At 38.5% G+C, this 22,753-nt stretch overlaps 1 protein-coding gene across 1 annotated transcript; it reads left to right on the top strand.

Annotated features, from left to right (window-relative positions):
- The first annotated feature begins 606 nt into the window (after window positions 1-606).
- slc4a10b (solute carrier family 4 member 10b) lies at window positions 607-21,984 on the top strand. The gene is made up of 25 exons (XM_034134458.1): window positions 607-815; window positions 6,674-6,755; window positions 8,343-8,495; window positions 8,629-8,767; window positions 9,184-9,344; window positions 10,088-10,243; window positions 11,316-11,404; window positions 12,673-12,830; window positions 12,925-13,012; window positions 13,669-13,815; window positions 13,922-14,025; window positions 14,796-14,970; window positions 15,110-15,243; window positions 15,473-15,718; window positions 15,847-15,952; window positions 16,414-16,575; window positions 16,818-16,931; window positions 17,041-17,202; window positions 17,289-17,540; window positions 17,682-17,750; window positions 19,012-19,185; window positions 19,634-19,753; window positions 19,837-19,901; window positions 20,004-20,098; window positions 21,026-21,984. The coding sequence occupies exons 1-24, from the start codon at window positions 768-770 to the stop codon at window positions 20,086-20,088; spliced, it is 3,189 nt and encodes a 1,062-aa protein (XP_033990349.1). The 5' UTR covers window positions 607-767; the 3' UTR covers window positions 20,089-20,098; window positions 21,026-21,984.
- The last annotated feature ends 769 nt before the right edge of the window (window positions 21,985-22,753 follow it).

Here is a 22,753-nt window from a genome sequence, read left to right as displayed (position 1 = left end):
CTATTGCTCAGCTCATCGGAATATTATAACACAAAACACTACGAGAGTGGTACAAATTGGGATTATTTCAGGGGCTTAAATTGTAAGGGTACCAGAACCATTGAGGAAATGTTAGAGCAAGTTTTAGTAGGCTATGCCTCTATACCAAAATACTTATTTAAACTTTTCCAACCTTACAAAGATATTGCAAACAGAATGTTCAAGCAGCAATACATTTGCAAAAAGGTCACAGGATGTCCCAGAAGACACAAAAAAAGGTGTAAGATCCAACAGAATAATGCAAGCCATATTTATATGCAACAGACATGTCATATTTAGAAGATGTTATGCATAGCATGAAACATCTGCAGTTTTCTGACATGGTTCGATATCAACACACTGTTTTGGGGAGGGTTAAGATATTACAAGGACAATGTGGGGAAAGCACTAAACACATAAAAGCGCATGAGTCTGCAGTAGTACCGCGATATCTGCTATAAGGTCTCATGGGATGGCTTAAACCCGCTGAGTCATGGTCTAAAAAAGCATACATTGTTATATAATTTAGGGATAATCGTTCAAGAGTGACGCGACGGTCAGCTGGCAGAGATGCGCATGTGAAGGGAGAGGAGCGCAGAGAGGCGCAAAGCACCACGGAGCTGCTGACCGGCGGTGAGATGAACATGTGACCGCTGTGAGCTCGCTCAGTCGCTGCTACACCTGCAGGATCATATCAGCGGAGGTTTGCTCCATCATCTCTGTCATACGGTGACACGGCTGAGAGGAGGATGGACCCCACGGAGCAAGGTGCCCAGATAGAGCCGCTGCTGAGAACGGTAAAGAGCCCTAAACTCTTTGGAAACAATATCTCATATCTCTTTTATCCTGAAGCATTATTCGTATATATACTCTAAGAATAAACCACTTTGAACAGCTATTGGTAAAAAAAAAAAATGCAACTATTTAATCAGAAGGCAGATACTAAATATTTAATTCAACATGTTTCCACATGAAACCTGTGGAGCTTCCAGGAGGTGCAGCTCACCTGCAGAGCTACAGTACTCACCTGTAGAAAGGGAAGCGGTCTCTCCTGATATATATAATGTATGTGATATTGCATTACTGAAAAAAAGAAAAAAATCTATATATTTTTTTTAGTAAGCCAACATGAGACTTAATCTGGACAGGATGTAAAGGTTACTTTATTAATTGAAACAGGCATCACGAGGAGGCTTATGTGTTAGGATTCTATTTTACAATATAACGTGACTGTAAGAGTGATTAAAGGAAGTCAAATTACTTTGTGCTTTATGATTTTATATATGCCGAATCCGTGTTTGGACAGATGTCAGATTAATATGGTAAATTCATGCAGAAGTGCCCTGATGTTATCTGATACAATTGTGAAATGATTAAGTTTATGTAAAATAAAAGTGGTGTGATACTGTTCTATATGAAGCTTTACAAATGTATGCATAGGCAGCTAGCATACAAAAACATTATTATAAAAACAAACTCTACAAGTATTTTTCAAGGAAATCCTAAAATAAGTCTCACTCTGGGGATGTTCTTAGAGATGCGTGGTGGGGCCATCCCCATTGGTCCTTGCTGATCACTCAGGAGGAGATTTGTTGTCATTATCCTGATGCTGTTTACATCAAAAACAGATTTTCCCATTTAGCTGAAGGTTTTAGACTGACTGAGCTTCTTTACTCCGGTAGTACTTTCGGTAGAATGTGGCTTTAGTTTTAGAGTGTTAAGCTTTATCTGATTCCGAACAACGAACGTCTAAATGGAAAAGTGTCCAGAGTAGATCCCTCTACCAGACTGGAGTGACCACTTTGTAAATAAGTAATTTTAGCAATGATAAAAACACTTATTTCCAAAAGGTTAAAACAAATCTGTGGCTTTCCAGTTGAGTGCAGAAGTTTAGGTCACGACCCATGTATCTTTCTGCTTTTACAGCAAGACTATGAGGATACAAGTTGAAAACAAATGTGTTGCATTGAGGTAACTGATTTTTTCTTGGATCTAATTGTGAAGAGTGCAAGTAGAAGACAGACTCACAGGTGGAGCTTAGGAACTGCAGGGCCCACGTTGATTTGACGCAAAGTGAAAAGTTTAAGTATAACTTTACTGTGGATACATCAAGAGGAAAGAGAGGAGGGATGTAATGAAAGCTTTGTCTTTAATGAGATGCTGCTGGCCAGCCACAATGACGTTGCCACTATAATCTCATGATGAGAAACTGGTGGCTCTGTCGATAGATGCTCAATCAGAAATTACAGTTGTTTGGCACAACAGAAGGGGATCAGTTTCTAACATGGTCTGCAGCACGGCAGCGGGAGTTTGCACTGCAGAGCTCAGTTTATAGACTGTGTAGCACTATGTCTTAACTGATTATAAAGCAGAGGACACAGAGGAAGAGCTCATGGATTCGGACAACTTGGAAGTTCCTTGGCTCTGTAAATATAAGGTAGGAAAGACAAAAACCCTCTTTGATGAAAGAAATATTCAAATCGTTGTGTGGTTAGGGTAGGAGGTCTTTCACAGTATGACATTTGGGATAGTTTGTGGAAATGGAACTCTCTCTCTCTGAGTGTCCAAAATGAGCGTAAAATCCTGGCAAAAGTAGAAAAGTGGAAAACAGCTTTCTCCAGCTGAACTACTGATCCATATTGCAGTATTGAGATGGATTCAGACACTAATTCTGCCAAAATAAGTGCTCAAATCTGTTAAACACCTTTAATAACATAAAGAAGGAATATTAGTACTAATGTGTGCTCTTACAGGATGTTGACATTTAAAGCATTAACATTTAAGGATTACAGTGTATTTTGTGCCTCACGAAAGCCTGTGCAGTTAATGATATTGCTGCCACCAATGCCTCCAAAATTGCAACAGCCATCTGTAGGGATCAGATCCAAGTATGTGCAACATCCTGTGATATCAATTCAGCTTTGAAGTTTGCCAGCCTTTTAACATGCTTTTGCTCGTAAGTGGATGATTATTGGACTGCTTAAAAAGTGCTGGGGGGAGGGAGGGTGTAGTTTTTTGCCTGTTGGTGACAGGACCTCTACTTGAACTCTTCTGTGGATTTCTCTATTTCTTCAATACCTACTTGGGCTTAAGAACCAATTGTACTGATCTGATCTTGTTTGAATCGCCATGTCTTACTCAGTAGATCAATCCGTCATGGTTATTTGTTAACATTATTTTTCAATCAACCAAACAAAACAAAACAAACAAAAGGAAATGCAACATTTAAAATGCACTAATGCAACCAAAATATTGTTATACTGTACACATCTTAACTCCCAAGAGAAGGCCAAACACTTTGCAACTTATGACACAATGACCTGAAACAATTCAAAAAAGATATGATAGGTATGGATATTCTCTTTAAGATACATTTAACTTATTTAATCATCTATTTAGCATACAATTAGATTCCATTAAACCAAAAAGGGAGCTTCTTTATTGCATGGATTGTGCTACCTTAAAGTATACAGTATGTCACATACATGATACAGAAATAAAGTGATATGCTTCAATGGGCTTTTTTGCTGTTTAATTCACAAGTGCACAAACTGATTCAGTATTGCGATACAAAACTAAATATATTCCTGTATAGGACAGTAAGAGAAATGGTGGAAGCCACATCACCCTATTCCATTACAAAACACCCCCTTACATCACCTGGCACACTCAATGTAACAATCTAGCTAAATCTAGCCAATTGCAGTCAAATCCTTTTTTTTGGGGTAAACATATGCAAAATGGAGGGTATGCAGAGTTCGGTTGGTTGAGTTTGAATGAGAAAACAGCTCATGAACTTTAAAAAGATGAAGTCACTGAAGGCATTTTGTGTCAAGGTTTAGTGCACTTTGACTTCTGTTATGAATTATGTTAAGTGAGCATGGTGGTCTGTCTAAAATGGTGTTCTAGCAACAAATACAGACAGTTTTAATCTGACCAGGGATGTTGATCCATGCCCTCTGTATTTGTAGACAGATTATCAACTGCAGCTTTGAGCCCATGTGGCAATGCAGCTGTGAACAGCAGTGACCTTTCTTATTATAATGCCTTGATGTTCAACTAGTCAAAATGGCCCATGAAAAAGCTGATGTCAAGCAAGCTTTCAGGATTAAAATTACCTACCCTAATAAATGCTTCAAATCACTATGTAAGAGACAGGATATATTCTACAGTGCTCTATTGTTCTATGTTTATTTTGCATCCTCAATCCCAGCTGTTGCTGAATGGATAAAGAGGAAATGACAGAATCATCACTTATTTTACTCATAAATCCATGCCAGTGATCAACCAATCAACATCAACAGTTTTCTCAAATGTTAAGCAAACATTGTAGTAAATTAACATTTAATGAATGTTAGCAGGTTTATCAGTCCTTTACTCTAATTGAAAAACAACAGGATCCTCATTGGGATTGGTAAAGACCATAAAGACATAAATGCAAAAATAACTTAATTGATCCCTTAACCCAAGCAAGCCCCACTAGCACAAGACAGTTAACTCCACAACATAAGAGTGCATTTGAGCTTGCTAACATGCTAACACTATCATGCTAATGTTTGTAAACGGCGTTCAGGGAAGTTAATAACTCATGCGTAAGGTTGGGCGTTTATTAACCAGATGTACACTTGCCAAACCAACCAGTGAGTCTACTTTCATGTTCTGTCCTGTAAAACAAAACAATACAGCTTGGGAACACCTCTGATAAAGCACAAATGTCACCTTAGTGTCGCTAGAAGAAGTTTGTTTTGGAGTGTGGTCGGCTCATCGTTGCTCCTTGTGGTTACTGAGAGTAAAGCAGCACCCAGTATAAATGCAGTTCCCCCAAACGGTGGGTGTTATCCCCCCTCTGGCCTCAAGGGGCAGTTCTGAGATAGTTTAGTTCTCTCACAACGAGGCGAAGAAGAAGATCCACTAGAGAAGGTATACACATTAAAAGTATATTTTTGTATAATATAGGTTTATCGTTATATATCGAGGTTACAAAGATTTTCTCTTGTCTTTTGCAATGGACAAATCAGTCTAAGTTGGGCTAATGTTTTTTTTAGCGACCATGCTATGTTAAACCAACTGCAAATTTACCTCACATCACCAAAAGGCTGTCATGCATAGCAAACCTAAAGGAACGTTTTGCACAGTTTCAGTCACTTAAAGGGTAAATTACTGGTAGAATAGACTACCATATTAAAATAAACTCCTTCTTTGCACCTGCACTCTCTCTGCAACTAAGGCATTGAGAGGGGGCTGCATTTTAATCCTTTTTGCTAACTAACACCACCCTCATATCACTATACCAATACATTTGCATAGGCCTACTGTATAAATGCTTTTCCACTAGAGTACACATTTCACAGTTAATGAGTGGGTTGGAATTTCTCCTATACATACAGGAGCACAGTAGTACAGTTGCTGCCATGATTTTGCTGTTAAAACTCAGGATTCATCTGTGTAATTGTGTTGAAAAGCTCCAAGATTGAATGAATAGCATATATTCACACATTGTTTAAATGTTTATGTTAAAACAGGGATTCAGTTTACATTCTTATCCTTGGATGAACTGGTAGGCTAAGTGACAAGGAATGATTGCTGTCGGTTTCACAAATTCACTCTTACCACTCACTCCACCCCATCTTCTTTCACTAGTATTACATAAGCAGGCTGACTCTCACACCACAGAATGCTGCTTCTCTGTGTGACCTGACTCTAAACAAGTAGATCCATGTGCTCTGAGCCATCTCCTGCTATGGCAAAGCCTGAATGTTTCATGTTATTTACTGAATTTACTGGTTATGGTTAACTGCTTATTATCTTGTGTCACATGTGAGGGGTTATCAGGACAGGACAGGTCTGTCTATAGTAAAACTTTTGTGCTCAAAAGCGGTCATTTAATATTCTCTACTGTAATCTGACTAAAGCTCTGCCCTAAGGATTATATTTCTGTCACTGTTGTAAGTGCATATCTTTGTACTGTTTTAAAATAAATAAACATGGAGTTTGGAAAACCTCCATATGTTACTGTCCGTATAACTTGCTGCTTACTGCAAGGAGAGTTTGTAACACAATATCAAAGCTGAAACTAATAACATGGTTTCATAAAAAGTAAGGAAATGTATTGTTGTTCCTGCATAAGTGTGGGTGGTAAAACAGAGAGATAGATAGTGTTGAAATGAAAAACAAAACAAAAAAACAGCCAGTTAAGGGAATACAATGTTATTTACCTAACCTTTTTATAAATGCATTCAAGCAGTGATTCACCTTTAGCTCAGGTCCCATTAACAATGTCATATAGGTCACTGCAAAGAAAGCACCTTAAACAGAAGTGCATCTTTGTTGTGTTCCCCTTCATGAAAAGCTTTCTGTTTGGACTAAGATGATACTCTTTCCTTTTCAAAATGAACACATGCATTAGTTTCCTTGGCAACCGCGCTACTCGGTTGGATAATGTGTTTGTTCACCATGCCCTCGACTGTGAGGAAACACCAAGTCAACAATCATTTAGTTTCATGCTATGTTCAGGATACATTAGTAAACTTGAAGATATGTGGTGTCATGCTCCAGTCCAAGCTATTATAAGATAGTGTATGACACTTGCGCTCTTAAATAATGTTTATAATGTTGAATATGTGTTTCTCTGTGTTTGTCACTATGTGTCCAACAGAGGAATGATGACGAGGCTGTGGTCGACCGAGGAGGAACACGGTCCCAACAGGGGACCAACATCGGGCAAGAGGATCTTGAAGGTACCTGGACTGCACTGAATGCATCTGGGATAAAAAAGCTTGAAGCAGTTAGAGGCTGCTGGAGCTCAATCTGCCCACTCTGCCCTTAAAACAGCTGCTTTCCTCTTGACAATGGTTCACAGTAAAACGACTGGAGCAGAGTGGGAGGTAGAAGCTGTGGGTGAGCTGAGTGTGTATCAGAAATGTAATTATTTCTGAAAAACATGGACATTCAAAACAAGATACTTAGAGAAGGTTTGAATAACTTCAATCAGAAACCAGAAGCATTTCCCTTCTGTATCTGCGGACATGCATGCATTACAAAACAAAGCTATGTGTCTGTGTGTGTCAATGCTCTTAACACATTGCTTTAGTAGGTTTAGAAACAAGATGCCCTAAAATATAGAATTACGTTCACCTGAACAAATCTTTACACAAAACTAAAAACTCATTATTTTATCAGTAAAAGGCTGTTATTTGTAATTTGTTTCCAGAGCTCAATATAATTATAATATTATATAATAACGTTAAAGCCACAAAAAAAGGGAAAAAAATTATCCATCATCCTTGTTGTAAGTTGGGATATTTAGAAGCTGCGAAAAACATGTCACTTGCTTTGAAATGTGTAAACATAATGAAAGAGATTGTTTTTTGGCATTTATTTGAAAGATTACAGCTTGAATTGACCTCATACATACATACAAATGTTCAACATTCATGTGAGTAATCACATTATTTTGGTTTTAAACTTCTTTTATTATCACAGAATACCTTTTTTAATGACTTGTGTCCTGCACACATCATATTTACACAGCTCTTCCGATCATTCCGAACAACACTGTATGTGTTTGTCTGAATCTTCATGTCATGCTGCAGTGCGCTGAGTGGGCGGACTTACTTACTCATGCTGTCTCATCCCAGCACAAACACAAACATGGACACATGACTCTTCATTCCTTCCCACCAAATAGAATAGAATCGAATAGAAAAGTGAAGCCTATATTAGATGACCTTTTCTGTCTAATTATTTAAATAATAATATGCCTGCTGACCAAAATAACCATTGAGAGATGTTTTTTCACAACTGGTTTAGAGCTTATTTAAAAATATGACTTTTTCAAGTTAAAGTGTGAAGTTGCACAAGACTTGTTTGCATGAACCCGAAATAGATGACAAGAATGTCCTATTTCATTTATTTATTTTTTGATAATGTTTCAATATACCATAGAATACAATAGAATGTGTTACGTTTAAATCTTATATCTTAAATGTCACCATTTGATGTGCTATACCAGATAATGACTTTAAAGTAATTCACATCTGTAGTCCCCATAAATAGGTGGTATTAAATTAATGGTCAATACATTATTATACATTATATAGCAGCAGTAAACGTTATTTAACTACATGCTATCTGTTTGAGTGTAGCACTTCATTACAGCAATAACACATACATATAAAGCTTAATGGGGTAACACAAAGAAGTAGTGAAGTGATTATGATTATCTATGGTCACACACACACACACACACACGCACACGCACACGCACACGCACACGCACACACACGCACACACAGGCCTCTAACCACTGTGTTTTATCTCCCTAGGCCACAGGACTCTCTACATCGGGGTCCACGTCCCCCTGGGCAGTACCAGGCGCCACAGCCATCGCAGGCACCATCACCATGGAAACAAATACAAGAAAAGGAGCAGGGACCGGGACCCCACCCTGGTGGAGGGTAGAGAGTCTCCAATTTATGGTACTAGCTACAATCATAGACTTGCATGTATTATAGCATAAAGACATTTTTTTTCACAATCTCTTACTAACTAAAGCTACTGAATATTAAAACTTCAGTTTGAAACACTTACCGAAACCGCTTGTGTTTCCAGATACTCCGTCCCAGAGAGTGCAGTTCCTACTGGGCACTGAGGATGACGATGAAGAGCACATTCCTCATGAACTCTTCACACAGATGGATGAAATCTGTCTAAAGGAGGCAGAGGATTCGGATTGGAGGGAATCTGCCAGGTTAGACTGCCCTGGCACTGCAGCCTCACAATCCTGACCTACATGTCATTACGGAAAGCTCTGATTGAATGGACCGGTCATGCTCCCGATCCCACTTACACTGATGAGAGATGTGGCTGTCTATCCAGTATTTGTTTCCATTGCATTTAAGTAATTACAATCCATTGTTTTAATTGCTTTGGGAATTGTTTAATTGTAATGTTAAACAACATGTAGAATGTATTTATCATATAAAGGATGGTGTTCTGTTAAAATGGTAAATCAGACATATTTTATTTATAGTGATACCGTGATGAGAGGCAATAAGAGAGAGACCTGGAATGAAGGAGTGTGGTTAATGTAGCTAGAACAGATGGCCGGCCTGGTTTGCCATCTGTGGCTCTCTCTCCTGACTGATCCTCACTCTCCTGTTACAGGTGGCTGAAGTTTGAGGAGGACGTGGAGGACGGAGGAGAGCGGTGGAGTAAACCCTACGTAGCCACTCTGTCTCTACACAGCCTGTTTGAGCTGCGGAGCTGCATTATCAACAGCACTGTGCTGCTCGACATGAGGGCTAACACCATTGAAGAGGTTGCAGGTAACGACTGTAGAAGACACAGTTGTAGCAAGTGACAAAGTAACTGTACTTTGTCTATTTAAGATGACCTCTGAACTCAGAAAAGTGTTGACTATTACATTGGGTGTCTCCTTAATGTACCTTTATATGAAAAGAATGATGTAGTTCTCACTTCATTCACTGAAGGGACATTTTTTATTTTTGTATACTGTATACTTTGTACTCATTATATTTGTCTGATGCACTGTTTGAAATCTAGAAGTAAATTGATGCACTACATTCAATTTATCAGTTGTATTCACAATTTGATGGACCTCATTACAGTCAAGAATAACTAACCTCATTCAACTATATTACAAAGCTCTACTGTTAAGGCTCCTAAATTACCTCACATCTACAGTACCTGATTTAATTCCTGCTTAACTCCAAATATATCTCATTCATTAAGTAATGTTGGCATAACTAGTTTCAGATATTATCCACCTTTCTAAATGGAATTATCTCCAAACTGCCCTAACACTAGAGTGTTGCACTGCATTGAGAGATTATAAAGTTTTAGTATTTGATGTTTTTCATGATTCTTGTAACTGTTTTTAATTATTTGTGTTGTTGTTGTGTTGTTTCTTTTTTGGTGTTTAAGTTCTGGTGTTTTCTTCTGGTCAAGGTCTCTCTTGGAAGAGAGACCTTATTCTCACTGAGAATGCCTGATACAACACAGATGAATAAGAACATGTATCTAAATAGCTATTCTTTTTCTACCTAAGACATGGTGTTGGACCAGCAGGAGTTATACGCACCGCTGGGAGATGATCTCAGGAAGAGAGTGCATGCCACACTGCTGAGGCAGCACCATCACCAGAACCAGAAGAAGCTGGCTAACCGCCTGCAGATTGTACGCTCCCTCGCTGACATGAAGAATGGTGGGTAAATCACTGCTCTGCATATTAACATTATCACCAATTTTACATCTTCAGGACTTTATTATATTTAAAGGAAACATTATCAGAAGGAAGAACTAGTCTTTGGTTGAACTGGCTAAAATATATTGACATAGACTGCTATAAACAAACTGTGAGAAGGGGTCCTAAGAACAAGGAAACATGTTTTAATGGGTTTTTAAAAAAAATAGTTCCCACTGCTTTGCTTGCTTCTGCAATGAATGTGGTCAGTTGTGCTTAAGTGTAGATACTGTGCATGATGTGTATGTGTCTTATATGCATATGGTCTTAACTTAGCAAATGTTCCATATTCTCCTTATTTGTGATTATCCCCACCATCTGCCCACCCACCTGCCAAAGCCCCACGGATGTCAACAGGTTCTGGTTTATACAGAAAGCCCTCATCAGTTTTTAATTATAAAAACATAATGTAGGGAAGAATCTTCTCATTAATTATGTTTACACTGACAAAATAGGTTGTTTTTTGTTCGCTTGGAGTTGAGTTAAAAAGTAGATTCAATACTGTGTAAAAGTATATTATATAAATATTGTTTTGCTGCTGATCTAAACAGCCTAACATCTATTTAGTTTTAATTCTGGACTAATTTAAAAGTTGTATTGGAAGCATTACTTGCCTATATCATTGCCAGAATTCAACATGACAAAATTAGTTACACCGATCAAACCAAGCTGTTTGTTAAATCTTTTTCTAGTTTATTAGAATTTCTTCTGGCACATCATGAGGAATTTAATGTCACTAATGTGTCATTTTAAAGCTTATTTCAAAGCAACGATCTCTGATGAGCTTAACGCCATGCTTGGTAAACGCATTAGACATTATAATTAGTGTTAATTTTTGACCCGGCAGTTTAATAAATACAGAAATTAGGACAAACCTGTCAGGAAGCTAGGCAGTTATCATGTTGCCTTCTCTGGTCTTTTTGATTTCCCCCCTGTTTTTCTTTTCTTTAAATAATAAGTGAAATAACTAATTGCTGAAATGTTGAGACATTTTTGGAATTGATTCATATTTCTCCATTATGAATTTTTGCAGGTCAGCTGACAGCCTCCACTTCTCAGTTAGCAGCTCCAGACGGGAAAGGGGACATCTCTAGAGAGAACAGTTCAGTGGACTTCAGCAAGGTGTAGTAAACACACTGGGCACATGGATATAAAGCCCATATAATAAAAACATATACAATAAAACAATATTATAATATATTATATAATAGTCACATCCGACATTTTCTGCATAATGAATACTTTTTCCCTCTTTACTTGCTGGTGAATGCTTGTATTTGACTTATTTTTTGAATTCTTTCTAGGATTGATACTTTTAATTATAACGGATCATGCATTATTGTCAAAAGGAAGTGATTGCACTAGTGTGGAGCGGTCAGGGCAATGTGCAATTGTTAAACAAGTGTAGTTCTTACTAAAAGCCTGCCATATTTGACGAATAAGCGCAGCACTATTGAACAAAGAACAGAAGGTCACTTTTGGTATTTTTAAAAAGAAAGGTCATCTAGTAGGGGATTAGGATTATAATGTCGAGTCTGACAGACATTACAGATAAGGATCAAATTTCTGTTTAAAACTTTTTGCATAATGTGTACTCTATCTGATTTGTGCCTTTTTCCTGTTCACCATGTGTCTATTAATCCACATTGCACTTAATATTATTTATAAACACTGTAACAACCAAAGTCCTGCCTTTGCGGAGGCTCCCTAATATTCAATATATAATTATTTACTTGATGCACAAAGCAAAATAATTAGTATTACTGTCAGACTCTAAAAATCAGCACTATAACTGTGTTGACATCAGGACCCATTAATACATTACAAATATGAATTTGGATGGCTCAGAACAACCCCAGAGCCACATGAACTCCATGAAGGAACAAACAACACTTCAGTCAGCACTTGTCAACTCCACATAATTATCGCTGGAAAAATAACACATTTAATATTCAAACATTTTCTGTAGATTGTAGCTCCACTGCATTAAAAATTAAAAATTTGAAATAGCAACTGTGGGGCATTTATATGCCTTTAGGCATCATACTTTTGAGGCGTGAAAGATACCTCATCCTTATGCAACATGTCAAACTATGTTTCCATAATCTTTTGTAATATTTTATTTACATCGTATAACACACAAAGTCTGGACATCTGGACTGTATTTAGACTCTACAATCCAGTCATAACAATTCATTTGGAGCTTATATGAGGATACACTTAAACAATGATTTATTTATAGAAAGCACTTTGGTACATAATTGTTCTTTATTTACCTTTTTAATTGCCTGCCCTCAGACAAAGCCGCTTACGACGCTAAGCCAACTGTAAAGGATGTCAGGGCTTTCTGTATGATATTCTAACCATTGTATCTTGTGTCCTTTTTCCAGATAGACCTTCATTTCATGAAAAAGATCCCGGCTGGGGCTGAAGCGTGTAACGTGTTAGTAGGAGAGCTGGAATTTCTGAACAAGCCGGTGGTGGCGTTTGTCCGCCTCTCACCGGCGGTCATACTCAATGGGCTGACTGAAGTCCCCGTTGCCACAAGGTTAGGTTACTGCAGGACAAACCAGTTCAATAAGCTATAAATACAGTGTATTTACTCTGCTGATTCATTGAAATATATGTGTTTTTGCTTTTAGGTTTCTGTTTATTCTTCTAGGGCCTTTGGGTAGAGGGCCTCAGTATCATGAGATTGGAAGATCCATTGCAACACTTATGACAGATGAGGTGAGAGTTCACTGAAGAACATCGTTAGCACCCTTCATAATTTATTCTTCATTAATGTTTTGAAGAGTGTGGATTGTTTTGAATGTCAACCAGATGTCATGCCCAGAGTTTCTGCAGGCGCTATGCATAAATTCACAGTCCAGCAGAACTCACAAATTCCTGAAGTGATGGAACATTTCTCAGCATGAGACACAGCTCAGAGCTTTTTATGACAATTTTGGCGATGAGTCAGCCCTCATGTCCTCCTTTTTGTCCGGGATTTAGGCTGCCATCCATCATCACTGAGGAGGAAAAGATGGGCTTTACTGAAGTCCAAACGTTGTTATACACACTGCGAATATCAGTGATTAACACTGTAATGTCATAGTCAGCAATTCCTATGTTTCTATGGTATATTCTGTTTACATGGGGTTAAGTAAGTCCAGGGCTTACTGCGTGAATGTACCCATCTGCTCGATTACAACCTAGATTTGTAGACATTCCTGCATTAAATATCCCTAAGTCTGCAAAGTATACATCTTAAAGGAAGCCAAACACAGTGGGAGTGGGGTGAAGATTGCACATACAGTGCAGCATGTGCACTGCATGGCAGTCAGTCAAGGTTTGAGTCAGTAGTGCAGCTTTTTAAACAACGTTCCATATTTGTATGTCTACAGGTTTTCCATGATGTTGCCTATAAAGCTAAAGACCGCAATGATCTGATCGCTGGGATTGATGAATTTCTCGATCAAGTGACGGTCCTGCCTCCAGGAGAGTGGGACCCAACCATAAGAATCGAGCCACCAAAAAATGTACCTTCTCAGGTTGGTAGGATTTTATTTAGCTTGATGCATTCTTTTCTTTATCTTGAGATGTCTATGTGATGTGGTTCTAAATAATATAACTGCTGTGGATTTGTTTGTCAAACAGGAGAAGAGGAAGAAATGTAGCAATTTACCCAACGGATTAGTAGAGGGCGAAGAGGAAGAGGAGGAAGATGGACACGGGGGTCCAGAGCTGCAGCGTACTGGCAGGTGGGGGATCACAGAACGGGCAGTGCTTTTGTTGAAAGTAAATCCTGGCACCAGTAAAAGAGTGTGAAGTCTTACAGAGGTGTAGAAATATTATTACATTTACATAAATCAGTGCCTCACAGTAAGTATACTGCAGTGCTGTGGCAGTAAAGGATGCAGCCCACTCACTACGCTCACTACTTGGTTGCACAGAATCTATTTACATTTGGGCAACTCAGCCTACAAAGCCTCACAAATCATCATTTATTATGATTTGTGATATGTACAAAATTAGCTTGAGGGAATTTGCAGTTGAGTACATTATGGGATTTTGTAAGTCTGCTTCTTTAAAAACAGCTATTTTCAGTGCTCTGAGTTAAGAATATGTGTTTTATATATCTATTACAACATATGGCACTAAATAATGCCTGCATTTGGAAGATTTAATAAAGTTTTTCCTCTGTAGACACATAATATGTACGCAGACTGTTCTAAAATGAATCCAGTAAAGCCAGCACTTTGCTACACTCAACTAAATGCTACTTTTGTGTAAACTTGGTTTTGGTCTCATAATGTGGTTTCCATAGAAACATCCTGCCTGGAGATGTCTTTTTGTTGCTCGATTTGTCCATCGTAGAGGCCCATCACACTGAGCCAGACTTAAAAGTTGAACATCATGAAAACGGCATTGGAGGGCTACTGCTCTTTAAAGAAATAGAGTATCTATGGCAATTACATTTTAACGTGTGAATAAATCACGCAGGTAACACATTTATTTTTGTATTTTCCAGGTGGTTTGGTGGTCTACTTCTAGACATCAAGCGCAAGGCCCCCTGCTACCTGTCCGACTACACTGATGCTTTTAGTTTACAGTGTGTGGCCTCTTTCCTGTTCCTCTACTGTGCCTGCATGTCACCTGTCATCACCTTCGGGGGACTGCTGGGCGAGGCAACAGAAGGACGCATAGTAAATGATTGGCTCTTCCTTTAAATGTTTACAGTGTTTGCTAAGACTAGCGGAACACTGTTGTTGTCCAATATATCAGATATTTAAGGTACCTACTCTCTATTTATCTCTTTATCCTCTCCCATCCCCCATCCCCCAGAGTGCGATTGAGTCACTGTTCGGAGCCTCGCTGACTGGGATCGCCTATTCGCTGTTTGCAGGACAGCCCCTCACCATTCTGGGCAGCACAGGGCCAGTGCTGGTTTTTGAAAAGATATTGTTCAAATTCTGCAAGTATGATTACTTTTCATATGACTGTATATGGAAATAATTTCATAAAATTAATTTGATCTATTGTACACTTTGGTGATTACATTGTCTGATGTTTCCCGGCTCTCTGTGAGATCATTTCAGGATAAATCATCTCACAAACATCTGGCCTCCCATTTAATGTTCTGACTGTATGGACAATGTGATCTCCAATCTGCCCCACATTGATTTCCCCTCTTTAATCTGCACACAGGGAGTATGGCTTGTCCTATCTGTCTCTGAGAACCTGCATTGGTCTGTGGACAGCTTTCCTCTGTATGGTGCTGGTGGCTACAGATGCCAGCTCTCTGGTTTGTTACATCACACGTTTCACAGAGGAAGCTTTCGCCTCACTCATCTGCATCATCTTCATCTACGAGGCCTTGGAGAAACTCATCCACCTGGGGGATCACTATCCCTTTAACAAGAACAACAACCTGGACAAACTCACCATGTACTCGTATGTGGACAATTATTCTCACACGATATCATGTTCAAAAAAAGTGTAATTACTAAAAACATGCCTTGGAGGTACTGTAAATCCCAGGGGTATTATTTAGTCACCCAGATGTTCATGTGCCTCCGCAGATGTTCATGTGTGGAACCTTCTGACCCCACCAATGCTACCCTGAAGTATTGGGAGAACACTAATGTCACTGCCTCAGAAATCTACTGGGAAGCAATGGAGACCAAGGTACTACCAACACGAGCTGGTTCGAAATAGTCAGACAAAAAAACTAATCTGTCAATCATGGAGGTTTTATACAACACACACACACACACACACACACACACACACACACACACACACACACACACACACACACACACACACACACACACACACACACACACACACACAGAGGAGTTATTGAGCTGCAATAGGACAAACTGAAGAGAATACTTTGCATTTAGTTCTTCCACCTTGAAGTGGCATGCCCTCCCAGATGTAGAAATCTGAACAGGGGGATTAAGCGCATTTGGTCTGGATTATATTGGATTACTCATTGCCAATCACTATAAAAGCACAGTTTTGTACCCTGTATAGTTTGTGTAAATTGGTTTTCATGTACTGTATACGTGGAAAACCAAAGACTGCTGTTTATTTTGCTAATTATATGATGAGTAGGAATAATTCTGGCCCTCTTGTTGCAGGACTGTATTGAGAAGCGCGGAGAGTTTGTGGGCAGTGCCTGCGGCCCTCAAGGCCCCTACATACCTGATGTCCTCTTCTGGTGCGTCATTCTCTTCTTTTCAACCATCTTCTTGTCCGCCTTCCTCAAGGAGTTCAAGTTCAGCAATTACTTTCCCACAAAGGTAATATATCTCACACATTATCACTACATTAGAGTGCATTATGTATCAAGAATGAAGACTAAAGCTTCTACAGCGGCAAAGTGCAGTGGTACACTCTAGTGGTCAAATACAGGTACTGCATAATATAAACTAGGACATTTTTGATGAAATTATGGGTTTTATTCCTGTAAAAAAAAAAGGTTTTTCATTTGAATTTGATAAAACAAACTGAATGATTGTTTACAAATGTTCCTCTTAATCAGGTTAGAGCCATCATCAGTGACTTTGCTGTTTGCTTCGCCATCCTTACCATGGTCTTAATCGACTATGCCTTAGGGATCCCCTCTCCAAAACTAAAGGTTCCCAGTGTGTTTAAGGTGAGCTAGTCCACAAAAGAAGATTTGATCAACACACTGCTGAATTGTATTATTTTCTATCAAGCTACTCATGATGTTTAACCAACAACAATCGTTTTTATTTTCTCAGCCAACCAGAGATGATCGAGGTTGGTTCATTAACCCTCTTGGGCCTAACCCCTGGTGGACGGCAATTATTACGGTGTTCCCAGCCGTGCTGTGTACCATCCTCATCTTCATGGACCAACAAATCACAGCCGTCATCATTAACAGGAAGGAACACAAACTCAAGGTACTTTCATTTCGAGGATTCCTTGCATCTTTCAGACCCCCAGGATGTCTGAATCAAAGATATTTACTGGTGCTTTCCCCCTTCAGAAAGGCTGTGGGTACCACCTGGATCTGTTCATCGTGGGGGTGATGCTCGGTGTGTGTTCTTTGATGGGCCTGCCGTGGTTCGTGGCGGCCACCGTCCTCTCCATCAGCCACGTTAACAGCCTGAAGCTGGAGTCGGAGTGCTCGGCTCCCGGGGAGCAGCCCAAGTTCCTCGGCATCAGAGAGCAGCGCTTCACCGGCCTCATGATCTTCACCCTCATGGGCTGCTCTGTCTTCATGACCTCTGTGCTGAAGGTCAGACACCGTCTTTTCATTATTAGAGTGTGACGTCAAGTATCTCTCTGCTATTGTTCCATATTCATCACTGCACTCAGTAAATAAAGCAGTTACTGAGCAAATCCATGTTTCTGACACAGCATTTGTATTGTTCCTCAGTTCATTCCTATGCCTGTGTTGTACGGAGTATTCCTCTACATGGGAGCCTCTTCTCTCAGAGGCATTCAGGTACAATTATTATAATTTCATTGTTTTTAATGCATCTGTCTTTTGCTCACTTGTTTCGTTACATGAGGAAACACAAGGATACAATATATTTCTCATATGACCTTTGGTATGACAGACTCTGTGATTTAAGTGGAATAAATATATCTGACTTATTTAAAAAATGAATTCCATCACACAGATAAATGCACAGTTCCTCAGTTTTAATGCCCACATTATGCATGGGAACAGACTCCTACAGTTAAAATACCAGCACCACCCAATTGTGATACTGTCGGCAGCATTTGGGTTGTAAATAGACTCATTGCACATGCAGATAATCTAGACATGAGATTAAACAGACAGTTGGCCAGTGTGGATAAATTGGCCAGTGTGGTTACATTTTAATTTGTGGATGCTCCAACCTCCAATAATCTGTGTAGACAGTTAATTCTCACCGAGCCATGATAGGGGAGCGCCTCCATATTGTCTGGCTGCCCAGATAAAAAGTGTTAATTGGACTCTAGTGTGTTCCCAGCATTTACAGAACACCTGGCTGGTATTTAATTGCCCCCTTTTAGTTTTGTTTTCTTCACTTTAAAATACTTTCTATTATTGGGTTTCAAGACAAACACTCAAAGGTATTGATTGCAAAAGTGTATTTTTTATGCTTTTCAAGGGTATCCAGCTTGTTGTAGGCACACAGTCAGCAGGCAGAAACGTTTAGCTGGATGTTTGCTTATTGATGCGGGAGGCGGTCTATTGTCACTTCATATTGTATAAGCTTTCTGTTTCTCAAAATAATAACCTTAAAGATGCAAAAAATTCCTTTTTCATCACATTCAGGAACACTTTGACATTATGTGTATGTAGGTTGTCAAAACCCTTGTCAAGTTATGCATTATGAAGATAAGACGACTTAAAGTGTCTCTGATTGATCAGCTTCTTGATAATGTATCTAATGACAGCGTGAAAACAATGTGACAATGTAAAATTGGCCTTGATGATGAATCTTGGTGTTACAGACCATAATAGATGTCAGTTTATTGTTATGCTGTCAGGCCTATGACTTAACTGTTTTGGTTCACTCTCATCATTCACGTTGATGTTTTCATTGGTTGCTACTTTTAAAAAATCTCTAAAAATCCAATGTACAGTACCTATTCAGCACTTACTGACAGGCAGACACAGTTTGATTCAAGCTGGTGAACATCATGTAGCCTTACGCTGACAAGGAACCAGATATTTCCCTGGTTAAACATCTTTTTCTATCATTCCTCTCCAGTTCTTCGACCGTCTGAGACTGTTCGGCATGCCGGCTAAGCACCAGCCAGACTTCATCTATCTGCGCCATGTGCCCCTGAGGAAGGTGCACCTCTTCACCATCATCCAGCTCACCTGTTTGATTTTGCTCTGGGTCATCAAGACGTCCAAAGCTGCCATTGTCTTTCCCATGATGGTGTGTAAACTATTCACTTTTTGACCATGACAAGCACAGCATACCTTTCAACACTGGGGTCCATTAGGCACATGCCATGTACACTGTGGTTAATGCAGGCGTTATTAGAGGTAAAACAAACAATTCATTTTATTCTGAACTCTCTCAAAATAGCAGATTGAACATAACGAAAATCATGCTGTATCATTAATATCTTTTGTCGGAAGAACTGTAGATTTCTGCTGCTGTGCATCCAGAAATTGGTTAATGTACACCTCCTTCGACTACATCCCTGACCTTACTGAAACTCTCTTCAAACTGATTAGTCCTGTATTTTCTTCTGCTCAGTAAGGCGTGTTTGTGTTTTTACCTCTTGTGTTAGCCTCTTATTATTCAAAATCTCCAGAGCATCATACTTCTTTATTAAAAAGTAGGATGTTTCAGAGGTTTCTGGTTGTGAATTCTACAGGTGTTGGCTCTGGTGTTCATCAGGAAGCTCATGGACTGTTTCTTCACCAAGAGAGAGCTAAGCTGGCTGGATGACCTCATGCCAGAGAGCAAGAAGAAGAAGCTCGAGGATGCTGAGGAGGTGCAGTCGCTCGTCATCACAACATGCATTTCAATTTGATTTATATTTACATGTATTTTAACTGTATGTAATTACACTTTCAGGAGGAGGAGCAGAGTATAATGGCGGAAGACGAGGGAGTAGTGCAAGTGCCATTAGAAGGGTACAAGTAAGTTGTATTATACTTGCAAAGGGACATTATGACAGTTTTCCTCTACATATTACTCTGTCACATAAATATGAGAGATTAAATTGTCACCTCTTTTCACAGAGGAATACCAGTCATCAACATCACAGATGAAATGTCGAAAGGTTCTTTTGGAAATACTTGGAATGCCAACAACAGTAACACCTAAGATCATTATGGTAAGACTTTCTGCATTGTTGAATATACAGAATAATAACTACGACACAAATGAAAATACAATTTCATTTCTTATTAAAAAAACTGAATCATTTTACCTATAATTCTGACAGCCGGAACAAATCCTACTGTACCTAAAGTTCAATAATAATTGGTTCTAACTATGTGTGGGCACTAATAAGCTGAGGTAAACATCTCAATAGGGGATGGAGCTACAGAAGCATTTATCTGCCAATAGCTCATTAAATCTTTGGCTTCTTGTGATATCGGCTTTATTTGTGTGGCTGTTGTAATTTACAGGAAATCTTTTTTAGGAATCATTATAAGAGTCATTATAAATATCAGGAAAACCGTTTTTTTCAGTTTTTAACTCGAATACAAATGTCACTATGTATTAACAAAACAATAACTATTGTTGAGTTTGGTTGTTAAGGTTTGTTCATTTTAGATTTGAGGAACAGTTAGACACTTTTTGAAATATACCTATTCACTCCCTTGTCGAGAGTTAGGCAGTTGGTACCTCTCTCATATCCTTACTGTAAATGTTGGTTAGCTTAGCTTAGCACAAAGACTGAGGACAGGGGGTAACAGCGAGCCTGATTCTATTGAAAGCTAACAAAATGTGCCCATTAGCCCCTTTGAATTCTAAGATGAATTTAGTAAAATAGTACACAGCAATATAACCCTACTGTATGTACAGGGCTATTCTGCATAATGAGTACTCCTACATTTGATAATTACATGTTGCTGATAATATTTCTGGATTTTTAACCTGTGTAATTACAGTAACTTTACTTGCAACTGAGTATTTTGACACTGATGTCACTACATAACAGTGATTGAAACAAGTCCTCTTTATTTACAGCAGCCTACTTGACTAGTATATTTCTACTAATTTAACATCTATACTTTCTTTCTTTGAATCTCAGAGTTCACTGAACAGTCACAGTATTCACAACACTGGTTTCCATGAAGGATCATTTTAAGATGAAGAAGATGGATCTTTGTCACTGGGTGATCTTGTAAACAACTCTTTTTATGCTGCCGTTAATCAATCCTTTATGTTTATTCTTGAAAATCTTGTGCGTACTGTAAGTGAATAACTGTATAATCGAATGTGTCACAAATAATCTGCCTCTTCAAGAGCCAGTGAAACTTCATATTTTATTGTGTTGTCAAATTGTAGTTTATTAATCTACATTTTAAAAGTTTTTTTTGCTCACAGCTGTTTTCAAGTTTTTCTGATTGGATCAATTTGTATTTTTTTATCCTTGTTTTCTTTATATATTTATTCACCAATTCCCTATTTTCCTTTATCTCCATAGATGTAAAATAAATCTAAAAGTTTAGTGAATATTTTAAAAGCGTACGGTTATGCTTGACCATAAATATATACAGTAATAACTTTGTGAAAAGCCATACTAGACGCGTACAATCATATAAAGCTTTTTGTGACTGACGGGAATGAGTGCTGTAATGTGATTAATGGGCAATAGACCCTGATAGACCAAATGCAATAGCCCTTTTTGCCAAAATGTCAATACTCAATGTCAATATTTATATGAGAAATATTTATATATTGTTGTGGAAGAAAATGACTGTTTGCTACAGATTATCTTGTATTCTAACAGATTTACAGTATTCTGCCTCCTAGTGTCATTGTCAGTGTATTGCGTATATTGTAATTGTACATTTTAGTTTTCACAAATTATTTACATTTAGTATAAAGTTGATTGAAACATGAATTTAAAAGATTCATAATAAATATACTTAAACATCTGATGATCATACTGTAATAGAGATGTGTTTGTGAAGGACGCGTGATGGGCTTATTGTTATTATGCATATCCTGTCAATGTCATTTAAAATGAATAAAGAAATACAAATAGACTCAAAACTAATGGTGTGTGCACTGCAACAAAGGAAAGCGGGGTGCAAACTATACTATCAGATAAAGTATGACTCATGCATTGTTCATGCATTTCTAATAATAAGCCTACAATGCATGAGTCATGGTTTAATGCATTAATTATAAAGTTAGGATGATCGCTACTATCACTAAGAATACCTAGTTTGTAAATGTGGCAGAGCGGGGTCATGTACTATATATAAATGTTTTTACTTACAGCTTCGTTTTACAGAAAGGATGATCAAACGCAATGGCCTCAAATGTTCACAGCTAAATTGATATCATTCTAGAAAAATCTAAATTCTTAATGTACTCCATTAAGCATGAACTTATCACATCAACTCACATAACATTAAGGTGAGCAACAGGAACTCCTTATGCATTCATTCATGCAACTAACCATCACCCATTCTAGGCATTAAACATGTTTTCGCACCCTTATAATAAAGTGATATAGAAAGCTGTTTAACATTGCTTGATCCGTCTCTACAAAACCTTTCATTCATTACATTGGCTCAAATCACATCAGAGAAACTGTGAAATGATTAGGTGAATACACATGCTTCATCACACTCTGCATTGATGTAATACCTGCATAGGGGGATGATGACATGATATCTTTGCTGCTCAGCATAAATGTCCAACCCTCAGAGATTTGGCATACAAATAGACGGAAGTGGGCAGAGGTTCCCGCAATCAACAGATGGTTTGATGTGCTAAGGATGACAGCTCAGAGACATCCCAAAGC

Source organism: Trematomus bernacchii, unplaced genomic scaffold, assembly GCF_902827165.1.
Source record: "Trematomus bernacchii unplaced genomic scaffold, fTreBer1.1, whole genome shotgun sequence".
Taxonomy (NCBI): Eukaryota; Metazoa; Chordata; class Actinopteri; order Perciformes; family Nototheniidae; genus Trematomus; species Trematomus bernacchii.
The sequence above is the reverse complement of the archived record's forward strand: the minus strand, read 5'-3'. Positions and strand labels throughout refer to the sequence as shown.

Excerpts from the sequence above, each read along its gene's own strand:
- slc4a10b (XM_034134458.1), top strand. The coding sequence starts at position 768 with ATGGACCCCACGGAGCAAGGTGCCCAGATAGAGCCGCTGCTGAGAACG. Across the intron at positions 8,496-8,628 it reads TAGAGAGTCTCCAATTTATG|ATACTCCGTCCCAGAGAGTG; the intron begins GTACTAGCTACA and ends TTGTGTTTCCAG. Across the intron at positions 19,902-20,003 it reads GTGCCATTAGAAGGGTACAA|AGGAATACCAGTCATCAACA; the intron begins GTAAGTTGTATT and ends CTCTTTTCACAG.